Below are 13575 nucleotides of genomic sequence, written 5' to 3' on the forward strand. Positions count from 1 at the left end.
GCGCTTGAGAGAGAGCGGATGGTACCATCGATGAGAAACCCCATTGCTGCCGCACCGAAAATCTGGTGCGACCAGTGTCTGTTTCGAATTTTGGCTGAAGGAAGAGGAGGCTTCTCCCCAGCCTTGCGAAAGGGGAGAGCTGTCTTGAGTCTCCGTCTCCCTTACCCTGACAGCGCCATCTTGAGTCTTGGAGAGACCCAGTGCTTCTAGAGAGGGTGTGGTCCCTTCACCCCCACTTTTGCCTCAAACATATCACTCACTAAGGCTTGAATTGCACTGGTAATGAAAACTTTGAACGCAACTGGAGATTTAGGAATTTGAAAAGATTGAAGGGTCTGTACGTAAAGGAAGTGACCTCCTGCCTTGCTTCTTATACGGAAGACAAGTCTGGTGGCATTTAATCTGTACAGATTTCTAAGAAAAGTTACAAACGAGATAATTCCCACTTAACTCCCAACGCCGTCTACAACCGTTGGATGGGCATCGCCTCGTAAAAGGAACTTATTAAAAACACGCCTCGTACACTGAAACGGTAGAGGCGCGACGTGAATAAAATTAAAGGAATGTCTCATGACCAGGAGCGTTTCCCAAGCAAACTAAAAGACACCGATATTAATGAAGGACGAAACTGGACAAGCCATGATATAGGCCCGACATCACCAAAACCCTCCTCCCCGACCAAGAGGTCGGGTAGCAGGATTTTGAGGGGCTTTGTGGGGTCAGAGGATTTGTGACCCTGGCCTACTTTACATTGGGGTCCAAGGCCCGAGCCAAGGAGGGATATAGCCAAAGACCTACAGTGAAAGTCCAAATAGCCTTGAGACATGGCCGAGGATGACTCTATCATCGGCATCCCCAAGGCCCTCCTAAAAGAAAGGGCAAGAACGGTATAGGAACAGTTTTGGGAAAAGCCGAACACATCCGCGTTGATAGATAAAGGAGCCCTGGACAATATGACGACAAAGGACAAATGAAAGGCTGTCATTACTGTAATTAAATACTATGTGCCAGACAGAGCAATACTTTTCAGTTTTTACAATCACCCCCAACCACTTTGGGTATGGGCTGATGGAACAAGTATCAGCCCTGAAAAATTGAACCTACACGTGGACGTTGGAGGAGGGGTAAAGGCTAATATAAAAGGAGAGGTAAGCAATCCAGAAAAAGGGGTTGGGAAAAAATGCCAAGAACCAGAGCCTCCCAGGCCGTATCGAGGAGAAAGACTTCTCGAGCGAACATGGTTTAGTTCTGCATGAACACCATGACTAACCATCGTCCGATGACCAAAACCTAGCCTTTCAAGCCCACGTTCTACAAATTATATTGTTTGGGCCCTTAACATGCAAACTCAACATCATTTTGGGGTCGTTACAAATTGAGTTCTTACAGTACTATTTATGGATTTCACTGTACTATTTCAACTAATTTTTACTTTTATTTACGATACTTTTAGTAAAAATTTTCAATTTCAAGAAAATAATCCAAAAAGGACCCTAAATAGAAATAGTGGAAATTGAAAAACGTATAAGATTTTTTAAACGTAAAAAAATCAGAACGGTCATTGTCTAGGAAACTTAAGGCCAATTTGGTCATACAAAATACATACTCATGTACAGCGAGAGTGGTAGATAGCAATAACAAATTGTCAAGTCGACGACGTCGTAGTCGTAGTCGTAGTAGACAGTTGCTTTTTCAGACAAACGCGCCGCTTCCTTAACAGAATATAAATTTTTATACTGATCAAAAGAAAGAAAAAGTAAAAAGCTCTCTCTGCCCACGTAACGTTCACATCCACAGAGAGAGACTAGTAGACCTGTGAGCGTCTCTCTCTCTCTCTCTCTTTCTGCAATCTGAAAATATAAGTACGAAAGGCTCTCTCTCTCTCTCTCTCTCATACACTCCTCACACCTAAGCTAAAATTTCAGACTGTGATTGCTCACAATGCCAATGGCTGCTGATTCGGCCAATGAGGTAAAGTTTTTGAATCTCTCTTCAAAATTACAGCTGCTTTAGCGCTTATCAGTGACGATTTCTAATTATTCTAACCTTTGGTTCTTTGATTCCAGCTGCATTTCCAGTTTGCTTTCTAATTGTGCTACAATTTTCAATTCAAGTGGTTAGGAGCCAAGAAATTGAACTAAATTTTCGATTTTTTTCACTTATTGGACTCTACTTTTAAAGATAAAGCAACATAAAAGTTATAAATTTAGAATTTTTTTAGTTGCTCTTAGCATTATGGAAGTGTTGAAGAAATTGATGGGGTAGACCTAATTATCGGACATTATAAAAATAAAAAATAAAAAACTGAATTTTATGACTCTTTCTTGAAATTCAGAATTGAGCCGGTCCACCTAGTCTAATTAGGCTCTAATCAACTTTTTTCTACTAGTAATTTTATTTCTTGGAACTTGAAATCTGCATTTTTTTTTTTTTTACTTTGTAATTGTGTTCCTTTGTATTTGAACTAAATTCTTAGCTTGTTGAGTGAGATGTTTACTGTTTAGTAGTTAGTTGTGTTTCCTTTATGCTTTAGGAAATAAAGAAAAGAAAAGGAGTTTTGATCCACTCTCATGTAGCTAAGATGATAAGCAGTTTCTTGCTGATTCAATAGACTGTTATCTTCACTTCATTTGGTGCAACGATGACGGTTTTGAATCGAAACCCTCGCATTCATTGCGATAATTTGCACTTGTTTTAGAAGTTTGGAGGGGGAGAGGACAGGAGAGGATAAGAGAGGGAGATAGAGAACAAGTGAGGAGTAGAGAGTAGATATCCTATCTTCTTATTTTGGATATTCTAAAATTAATATCGAGGAAGGAGAATTAGATATAATTCCTCTTGTCTGGTTGTAGGAGGGAAAGGAAAGAAATGATAATGTATAAAGAAATGGACAAATATACTCTTCTTCTATTAAACTCTGTACTTTGAAAATGTAAATCCCTTACCCTTCAAATTCCCCCAAATTCCCTCAAATCCTTCCCCCTCTCCTTTAAAAAGGTGGAGGAGGCCCCGTTTCCTTTGCTCTTATCCGATCCTTTGCTATTTTCTGGCTTTATGAAGACTTATTCATTTGTACTGTAACAAATGTAGCGGAATTCCCTATTATATAGTGCTTCCTTTGGATACTCAAATGTCCTGCTTTGCCTGTCCACGCCAAAACATATTCTAACTTTCTAGTTGTGATGGTAGCAAATGGCTTTTAATAATTGGGGTATTGTATACGAGTCACGTAAAACCATATTGTAATACCCCGCACCCTAATTAGAGAATGTTTCATGCATGACTTTGGCATGTACATTGCTTGCAGGGGGGACAAAACAACCGGGGCATCCAGGATGGTATTTGCAGCTTACCTGTCAGCTGTTCATGTTTCAAGCTACTAAATCAAAGTTTTGATGAGGTCAACCAGCACTGTTCTATAGGTAAAATCAGTTTCTTAATTACATACTTTATTATTTAAGCATGCATCTTGAATGGTTCTTTTGAAATTCATTTCAGATATTTTGCCAATTCTGCTTGAGGGGGCTTCATTTCCAGCAAGACTAAGTTGCCCACAGCACAATTCACATGTAAGTTCCTCTTTTTAACTGTTGTAGATTACTCTTTCTTTTTCTTTTTTTCAAAAAAGAAAAAAAGAAAGTAATAATGAGTTTCTGTTGATTTTTCTGGGAATTTTAGTGCTTAAAACTAAATGCACTATTCATTGCTACCCACATGCATGGACGGAGCTAGAGTTTGCCCCCCCACCCCCACCCCCACCCCCCCCACCCCCCCCAATTTAAAAAAAAAAAAAAAAAATTTACCAGTATATACGTGGGTTTTTATTTTAGCAATTTTGTTATATAAATTACACTTTGCCCCCTTAACATTATCATTGATTCTTTCAAGAGTACATTTTTACAAATTGTTGAGATAGCAAATTTTATTGGTTAGCATTTGGCCCACCACATACACTACTTTTTTACTTATCAATAAAAAAAAAAAAAACCTTAAACGGCTAGGCAGCAGAAGAGCTTGAGGTCGGATCCACAGCACACAGCCAACAACAAAGCCACCCCTCTTAACTCCAAGTCCTGGCTCCGTCCACGATATTACACAAACACATTTTGGAATGCATCTTGTACGGTCACTATTAGTCCTGATTTGTTGTGACATGAATAAGTGCTGCATTCATCTTTCATCAATAGTTCTGTTTCCAACCTGAAGTATTTGGTTAAAGGGCAGTAAATGATAGTTATGATTATTATTAAGAGGATCTTGCCGTCATCAAAGTTGTTGGACATGTGTTAGTTTGGTACTCACTAAATTTGGATTATGCTTGTAGGAACATGAATATTACTGTCATTTTTATCTATCAGAAAACATGATAAAAGGAAACAAGGATAATTATCAATGTTGACAAGACCTTTTTCTTTTAATTTTAAAATTCTTGAAGGATGATAGACCAAGCGGGTTTATTTTACAGAAGTCTTGAAGGATGCCGTGACTGGCATTGCTAGAGTCATGTTTCTTGATTGTAACCATATTTTTGGTTGTTTTCACTCTGGACTCCAATAGACATCATTTTGTTTTCTTTCTAGTCCAGGAGTTTGTAGACATCAAGTCCCTGTGATTTTGATCATTCAACTCAATGGTTAATTTAATGCAAAATCAGAATTTGGAAATTGGAAATTGGGCTAAAATATAATGTCTATATTTGCAGGGCCAAGATGTCTACAGCATTTCAGTGCTGTCTGGTGAAGGGAAGAGTCCACAATGTGCTTCAGAGTTGGCATTTCTAAGCTTTTTGGAAGTTGCTAATCTATCTAAAAATCAGATGTGCTTGGATGCACAATTGAATTGCCAAAATTGCATTGATTTGCCAGTGAAAAGTGCTGATCCTATTTCCCCATGCATTGTCGATTTAAATATTGAAAAGGAATATTCAAAAACACCTGAATCCAATGATGAAGCTGTTGAAAGTTTGAAAAGTGAAGGTGCACTAACTGTAAGTTTTATTGTTCAAGTTCCTATTACATAGATAGCCTTTAAATTATCTAGAATAGTATATTTAAAGAAATTACAAACCACTTATTATATGGTCTGGATTCTGTGGAATCATTTTATCTGTCATTAAATTAATGTTGATTCAATTGTTTTCTTCTGTTTCTAAAGTTTCTACTTAATGGCTTAAAGCATTTGCAGAGGGTGTTGTGGAGACAAGCAAGCCATACAATAGGTGGAAAACTAATGCAGCTTTTCATGAATGTTGGCACTTCAAGAGGTATGTAAGCATTTATGTTACCATTGATTTATTGCTCTTTTCTTTGTGATTTGTTTGCATCCCTTGTCTCATAAATTCTGGTGTTGTTCTTTGTCAAATCCATACATGTTTAAATGAATATGATATATTGTCAAAAAGCAAGCTTTGCTGAGCAGCTTAGGTTTGAAAGATGCTTCATACAGCAATTTCCTGATGGCTTGACAAATGAACATATTTTTAAGGCATTGAATAGTGAGAACCTTTTTTTGAAAAGAAGAGCATATTCCCAGGGAAAGTTTCCATGGCTGCTTCTAGGTTCTGAAGACATTCAAAACTTCTTATATCCAAGTGGACTGCGTATGATTCCTTGGCCAAAAGCATGAGAGAACTTCATGTTATTTTTTTTTTCAGAAAAATGGTGAGGTGCTAGTGCACAAGCATGAGCATACCACGTCATGACACACGCACAGAGACTAGAAACTCCACTTTTACAAGAGATATGGTTGACCAGACTTGAAGATAGAATTATTGGTCATGATCCCTTTGCTTTGTATGGCTAATCAAATTGGAATTCTTCATAATAATATTGCGTGTAAACTTTTGTCAGGTGTCTTTACCATCTTATTTCTCAGGTGCCATTCAATATTTTGCATAATATTGAATCTTTCTTAGTTTGTTCTTTGAAGATTAAGTCAATTTCCCAGCATGAGATGCATATCTAATAATTTTCTCTACAATTTCACTTAACTACTTTTAATCACAAACTTTTAATATGCATATAATTAACTTATTACACTTTCTACTTATTAAAAAAAGCATACATATTGCACACTTTCTAACACCATTGTATGCTTACCGGTTTACAACTAGGTACCTAATTTGTTTTTCAACTATCATTTCTGATCGAACAGATAAATCAGTGACTGAAAGGGCCCATGATACTGCAAATAATCGATGGAGAAGATATAAGCGTTCTACCTCATTTGATTCAAGAAAGATCGTTCTCCTATTTTCAATCATGTAAGCTGCAGATCCTCAACGAATTGATGATAGTGACAGTAGGGAAAGTACTGCTTTCCAATGATATATGCTTATATCCATGCTCTGGTTTGAGCCTCCATCATTTCATATTGACGTAATTATGAACTGTGAATGTTCCATAATAATTATCATGATACATTTTCAACTTAGAACTTGTTGGAAATGCTTGCTTTAGAATTAGGAGGACCCAGACATAATTTGCTGTATGATATTAATGATCAAGGTGGGAAAAGCATGTGAATGGGTTGGCTTGGTGTCAATTATAATTATAGGATTTTACTCCACTAAACACTTGGGATTTAAAGCATACAAAATGGCTTTTCATTTAAGATTTTAGACTACATGCCGGCATCACTGGCATTCTCACTAGAGGGCCCTGCAGTTTCAAGTTTCAAGCCCTTCACCCAGCCACACATTCCATAATAACCAAACGGGTAAAGGAGGTGTTCTTTGCACAGATGGGTTTATTTGCTTGATGGGGAGCACTTTTTACTGAAATTAATACCAGCTGCTGGCAAGGTTTTTTCATTGTGGACGAGTTTGCCTTTTCTATGGTTTTTTCCCCCTTTGTTTGACCATTGTTTCAATTATGTGTTTTCTTTTTCCAGGTCAAGTTTGGGAACATTGGTGCTGATATATCTGACATTGAAAGTTAGGCAGAGTGGTGATAATTATGTTCATGTCTGATTGTTCAACCTGCTTTTGTGTAGTTCTCTTCAAAACTACTGTTGAAGATCTCTTGCCCACAATGTTAACATGAAACTGTTTTTGGATGTCCTCTGTACATAAAGTAGTAACTATCATTCACAATTCTACTAAATTTTCTGTAATATGCAACTATCACAGCTTATCTCAGTGTTCATATTTCAGCAATAAGGGCACCGTGCTATGCATATCTGATGGGGAATTATTATGTCAATGAACTAGTATGCAACAACTAGCATGCCACCACTATGTGATGCTGCCAATTGCATATGCTAATCAGTTACTCTTGCTAATAGTCACATTATCAGTCTTCACATATGGTTAATGCTACCAATTCCATCTACCACTTCCAATATATCATTGACCTAAATACAAGGTATGTGTATGTTATACCCGAAGCATACTGATACCTTCTTAAATGTAATAAGATGATCCAAGAAAAAAAAAATGTAAGATGTCTTACAATATATCCAAAGAGTTTCTTTTGTAATAAATGAAATCCTGAAGAGAATTTGCAGGTCACACTAATAACATTTGGGATAAATTTCAAGACAAGTACTGCAGAAAACAAATGCTAATGGTAATAAAGATTCCAAAATATCAACCGTTGTTTGTCAGACCAAAAGCATTACTACCTTTGTTCACTAAACATTCAAGTCTGCCGCAACTTCATCTAGCTATAAAGCGCCTGATCTCACTCAGCTTTCATATCTGAACTGCGTCTCTCTCTCTCTCTCTCTCTTTATCTTCTGAAACAGATACATTTCTCTAGCACCAGCAACCTCCTTGCTGCTCTTGATGGGATGAATTGGCAGTGGGTTTTAGATTTATGTCAACCATGTCTTCCTGTTTTGTGGAAGAAAGTGTTTCCATCCCTGGCAAGGCAGCAGCAATCTTACGGAAGAGAGGCTGCAATTTTAAGTAATGGAAGTTATCAAAAATATGAGAAACCAAAACAACATTACACAAAAACAGACATGTATCAGAGGAAGGGATCATTGCAAACTAAATGGGATGGTCAGCATGGACTTAAAATTCCCCACTAGAAATATACTAGAAGAAATGCACTTTGAGTGCAATGACATAAGATGAGATAATAGATCACTCCCCACCCTAGAGTTACAAAAGATATGAAGCAATAAAGGATCTTTTATCCCCTAAAATTTACCTTGATATTGAATCCTGCTTTTGCACTGGTTTCTATAAACATGATTCCAAACTCACGAGACTTGGCATCTCCCTCCTCTATAGATACTTGCCTGTTTGATCACCAAAACAACATAATCAGAACAATTTTTGGAAACAGAATAACAGTAGCAAAAGTAATAACTAGATCAATGTTTCTGATAAATCTAACTTAATAAAGCAGGAATTCCTTTGTACTAATGACAACAAAACTGTACTTAGCAACAACAAAAAAAAATGACAAAATTCTCTTACGCTCTTTATGATCAATGCCAAAGCATGCCAACTCACAGAAGATAAACCAGTACTGTCTAGTGTTTTGTTAATGAGGAGGTTTATCAAATCTAAAGAAACCAACTAAAGACATAGGTCATGTTGACTCCCATGAATAGAAACTGAAATTATTAAACTTGAACAGATAATCTGTTAATTCCTCACCTTTTATCAACAAGATCAGTTTTGTTCCCAACAAGTACGATGATGACATCACTGCCCCGTTCTGTACGTACCTCTTCAACCCACCTGTTAATATTCAGGAATGACTGCCTATCTGCATTATGACAGCTTTGTTAGGAATTAGAAAACCATGTTCATCTGTATGGCAAAGTCTAAGGGAAAAGCTTTTAGCTTCTTCTTATCTTCCTGAAATGAACTCAATTTGACAGAGAAGCTTGCAAGGAGTGTTCCCCCCAAAAAGAAATTCTAAGGAAACAAGTATACTTCTCTTGAGCTAGACTAAATACATACTTGCTACGTCATAGACAATTACGGCAACAGAAGAATCTCTGATGTAGCTTGGAATGAGACTCCTAAATCTTTCTTGCCCAGCAGTATCCCTGTGAAGTATATTATCATATTATACCAACAAAACTAAACGGCTATATACATCAAATGCATAAATAGAAAAAATTGGAAAATCAACTCGGGTATGTCACCAAAATCAGCTACTAGACAGTTTACTATCTAATGTTCATTACAAACATTGTAAAGCATGGTAAACTTTGCTTGCTAAGCCCTAAGCCTGACCAACGTTTATTCTGTCAGCAAAAATCTTTTAACTTGGGAGAATATTTAACAAAAGGTGATGCATCTTACCAAAGCTGCAAACGAACTGTCCGATCTTCAAGGTACATTGTTTTTGACAAGAAATCGATTCCAATTGTAGCCTGCAGTTTATGTAGCTAAGCATTAGGCAAAAGTTTAATACTGTGGAAATCTAATTTCCTTAACCAAATTACCTACTTTAATCATCTTCCATTAAACCTAACAAAAAATAATGGGCACTAACTGGTGGCAGAGTATAACAGTAATGTCTTTGAACAATTATGAGTAATCAGCTCATACACACCTACTAAAATCTCTGCCTGAATCCTTGTTCTAAATTAACAACGCAAAACTTCATGTTTAATTCCTTTTGATTTTTCTAGCGGTAGCAACTAAATGAATTAAACATTCATCCCACTAAAGGATATATAAGCATTTACAATTCATCCCATTAATTGAATACACCACAAACAACAATAAAAGTGAACCAAAAAAAAAAAAAAAATCAAAGACGGCACAATTATAATTACAAACCCTTCAAGAGAACAAATCTTCGAATCCAAATTAAAAGGTTCAATAAATAAACTAATAATCCCTTGAAAAATTGTAAATATCAACCAAGATTGTAAAAAGATAAATAATAATTTTACATGAGAATTGATAAGAATCACGTCTTCGAAGCTAATTTTTATCTTAATTTATCTCTCAAACAAAAATTAAAACATTGTACTCATTGCACAAAATTCTTATTTTTGTGAAGAACGGAACGTATGATTGGTAAACAGCTCTAGCCTAATTTTTAGAGAGGCTGGTTCTTGGAGTCGAACCCGCGACACATTGCTTGCACAATAAGAAATGTATAAAAAAAACATGATAATTCTAATAATGTAAAAGAATGAAAAGATTGTTATTGAACGATGAATGATCCACGTGAATTTCCAAAACGACAAAACTCATGTTAAGAATCCAAATCACAAATATTCATATATGAACATTCAATAACATGAAAAGAAAGAAAGGTGAGAGGTCCTGAGTCTGAGACAGACCTGGTAGGTGGCGTCGAATTTATCGTACATGAAGCGAGTAATGATGCTGGTTTTGCCTACGGATTGGTCACCCAAGAATACCAGCTTGTATTTGGCTAGAGGGGACACAGCTGCCATTTCTTTCTTTCTTTCTTTCTTATAGAGAGTGTATTTCGGGTATGTGGGGTGTGCAGGTTAGGATTGTTAGATCTGAATCTCAGAAAATTTTCTCTCTCTTCTGAAAATATGGAAGAGAGAGAGAGAGAGAGAAAGAGAAAGAGAAAGGGAGACAAGAAAGAATGGATGTTTTTTGAGTTGAATGTATATATAGTTGTTTCGAGGAGAAACCGCCAAACACGACGTAGTTGAAGACGGCAGAAGAAAATAAAAAGTCAAATCTTTCAACTTACCTTCTTGTTATTACATTCATGTCTATCAATAAGGTGTTTTTTTTATTTTTTTTTTAATTTTTAATTTATATTTTAATAATTAGAATAACGAGCCAGAGATTTCGAACCTAGTTCTCCTCGTGAGAGCAAAGAATGTCAATGAGGTAAATATAAATCAAATTGTTTAAAGAATGAGTAATTATTTAATATTATGAGAGTACAATTGTGTTATTAATGATTATCACTACTCTATCATATTTTACTATTTTAGTGAATCATGTCAATTGAATTTATCGTGATTCATTATTTATGTGAGGTAAGAGAGTATTATATTTTTTGTATTATAAGAATATTTAATAATTTATCCTAAGGTAGAGGGAAAAGTTGCATGCTTTAAATACTAATTTGGGTGTGATTTATTATGTGTCTCAGTTAGAAATTATTTAAAACAATTATCAAAATATTATAAGATAAATGGTTGCTTACCTAGAAAACGTTTGCCCAAGATGGTTGAAGCTCAATAAATATCTATCTAATATAGTATGTGATGCTGCACAGGATTAATAGGTTGAATGCTTCAACTTCGGTGGGCTACTAGTAGTTGTGGAAGGCCTATAATGATGAACACACAATCAAAAGGGGACCGGAGTGAACCGGCCAAACACCCTCCGATGGCTAAATTAGTTTCTCACAAGAAATGGAATTCCAACTTTATCGGATGTAAAATCTTAGAAAGCACACACTTTCCTTGATTTGATTCAGACCGGTCCTTATATAGAGAATCTTGGAGCGGTTATTAGCTTAGTAACTTCCTCAAGATTCATGGAAATTAGTGAGTCCAGACATAACTTCCTCAACGGCTATAGGAATTACAACCATTGATGGAAGTTACGTACTTAGGAGGAATCTGTGGCGATGAATATGGCTTTGGTAACCGCTCCAAGATTTTGTGGCTCGAGTTTTCCACACACGTGAGTGAATCTATACTTGAGGATTTCTAAGTGTCATGTGGTCGTCCATGCGCTTTGTGCATGGACCACTCTTTTGTTCACACATGGAGTGTTATGTGAATCGTCCATGTGCTTTGCCTGTGGACGACTCCTCTGCTCATACGGTCTATTTGAACATTTGACTCAAGGTTCATGGACGATTCATATGGACGAACATGAGATGTAATTTTCACTATCCCTATCCCATCAGTATGTATCTCAATTAGTTTAGTGAAATCTCTCATTTTTGTCATGATGATCCTAAGCATGGTGAAAATCAACTTTTCTATTCGCACTTTGCTTTTGCTATATAAGGATTGATCCCTGTGTGTCTGTGTTTTTTCTTCAAAAATGTTATTTGCGCCCTTTTATTAGTCTTTGATCTGGATGATCAACAAAGGATATGACATAAGTATCCCATTGGCGGTTGGACCCATTGAGCAAAGTAGGCAAACAACATTCACTTTAATTAGAGGTTCCATCAATTTGGAGTTTTTTTTTTTTTTTTTTTTAACCTTTCCATTTAATCAACATCTTTCTGCCTTTATGTCCAATTTTGTGGGAAATTTTTAATAGCAAAAGGCATTTTTTCACCATTCAAATATTGTTTCTTTTTATATTAAGAGTTTTGTGGTTCAGTAGCATTATCTTAATTCAGACTTTAACCCACTTATCTTATCCTTTTACTTTACAAAAAGAAAATGTATTTTTCTTTATTTATTTATGAAAAGTGCAAATGTAATGGCAAACTAGTTGACCTTCACTATTAATTAAGTAGCTTCATTACTCAAAGAAATAAAAAAAAAATAATAATAATTATGTAGCTTCATTGTGTAAGAGCGCATCAGGGAATGCTAAAGGCAAGTATTGCAAATCTTTTTGCAATATTGCTACAGTGCAATTATAAAGATAGAATTGCACTGTAGCAGTATTGTAAAAAAATAAAAAATATTTTTTCTGACTCTCTCATCTCTGTCTCTCATCTCTCATCTCTGTCTCTCATTTCAGTCCTCTCTCCCTCACTCCCACTCTGTCTCTCCATCTCCCACTCCCTGTTTCTCCCCATCAAACTCCACTCCCACACCCACACCTTCCCCCCGCCGCCGCCCCAATTACATCCCCAATCGCATCTTTGACCCCAACTACGTTCTCATCTTCGACACCACTCTCCGCGACGGTGAGCAATCCCCAGCGCCTCTCTAACCTCCAAGGAAACACTCGACATAGCCCGGCAGCTCGCCAAGCTCGACGTCGACATAATCGAGGCCAACTTCCCTGCCACCTCCAACGACGATTTCAAGGCCGTGAAGACCATTGCCAAGGAGGTTGGCAATGCCGTCGATGCCGATGGGTACCTTTCGGTCATCTGTGGCTTCTCTCTGTGATTTGTAATCGGGTCCGGTGGTGTGGGTGTGGGGTTTTGATTTGTGGGAGTGGGTTTTGGGTCGTGATGGTGCAGTGGCGGCATGGGGCCGTGGTTGTGGCTGGGTATTGATCTTGCATGGGGTCGTGGTTATGGAGACAACGCCAGTGGAGGCGTGGAGATCAGCTTCTGATGGGTTTTGATGGGGGTTCTGAATGGATTTTTCTTTGATTTTTTATGGGTTTCTTTGCATGGTGGTGGTGGGTGTGTTGTTGCCTTGGTGGTGTCTCTGGTTGTGGTGGCAAAGGTGAGTTTCATTTGTTTGGATTTTTGCCGTGGGGTGGTGGCGTGTCCATGGGTTTCGGTTTGGGTATGTTCTTTATGGTGGTGGTGGTAGTGGGTGGTTGCAGATTTGGGTTTTTGTTTTTATTTGGGTTTTGATATATATTATTTTATTATGTAGATATATTATTTTAATGAGTAGAATAGAAAAATAAAAGTTTGGGATGCTAGAGGTATTGTAAAATGGTATGGTATAAATGATAAAGTGGCTTTTTGAGATGGTAAAATAGAGTAGAGTAGCATTTCCTGA

At 36.9% G+C, this 13575-nt stretch overlaps 2 protein-coding genes across 3 annotated transcripts; one reads left to right on the forward strand and one right to left on the reverse strand.

Annotated features, from left to right (window-relative positions):
* Window positions 1-1705: 1705 nt before the first annotated feature.
* On the forward strand, window positions 1706-7180 carry LOC115995066. Of its 2 annotated transcripts, none has more exons than XM_031119482.1 (7): window positions 1706-1971; window positions 3308-3422; window positions 3499-3569; window positions 4703-4987; window positions 5185-5263; window positions 6154-6262; window positions 6892-7180. In XM_031119482.1, the coding sequence occupies exons 1-7, from the start codon at window positions 1942-1944 to the stop codon at window positions 6968-6970; spliced, it is 768 nt and encodes a 255-aa protein (XP_030975342.1). In that variant the 5' UTR covers window positions 1706-1941; the 3' UTR covers window positions 6971-7180. The 2 variants fall into 2 exon arrangements, with proteins under 2 accessions (XP_030975342.1, XP_030975341.1); XM_031119481.1 differs by having other exon boundaries at window positions 1708-1971; window positions 5176-5263.
* Window positions 7181-7455: 275 nt separating this feature from the next.
* On the reverse strand, window positions 7456-10546 carry LOC115995067 (ras-related protein RABH1e). The gene is made up of 6 exons (XM_031119484.1): window positions 10264-10546; window positions 9269-9339; window positions 8921-9009; window positions 8612-8723; window positions 8157-8247; window positions 7456-7897 (listed from the first exon to the last, which is right to left on the reverse strand). The coding sequence occupies exons 1-6, from the start codon at window positions 10378-10380 to the stop codon at window positions 7757-7759; spliced, it is 621 nt and encodes a 206-aa protein (XP_030975344.1). The 5' UTR covers window positions 10381-10546; the 3' UTR covers window positions 7456-7756.
* Between the last annotated feature and the right edge of the window lie 3029 nt (window positions 10547-13575).

This window comes from Quercus lobata, chromosome 6 (genome assembly GCF_001633185.2).
Source record: "Quercus lobata isolate SW786 chromosome 6, ValleyOak3.0 Primary Assembly, whole genome shotgun sequence".
Lineage (NCBI taxonomy): Eukaryota > Viridiplantae > Streptophyta > Magnoliopsida > Fagales > Fagaceae > Quercus > Quercus lobata.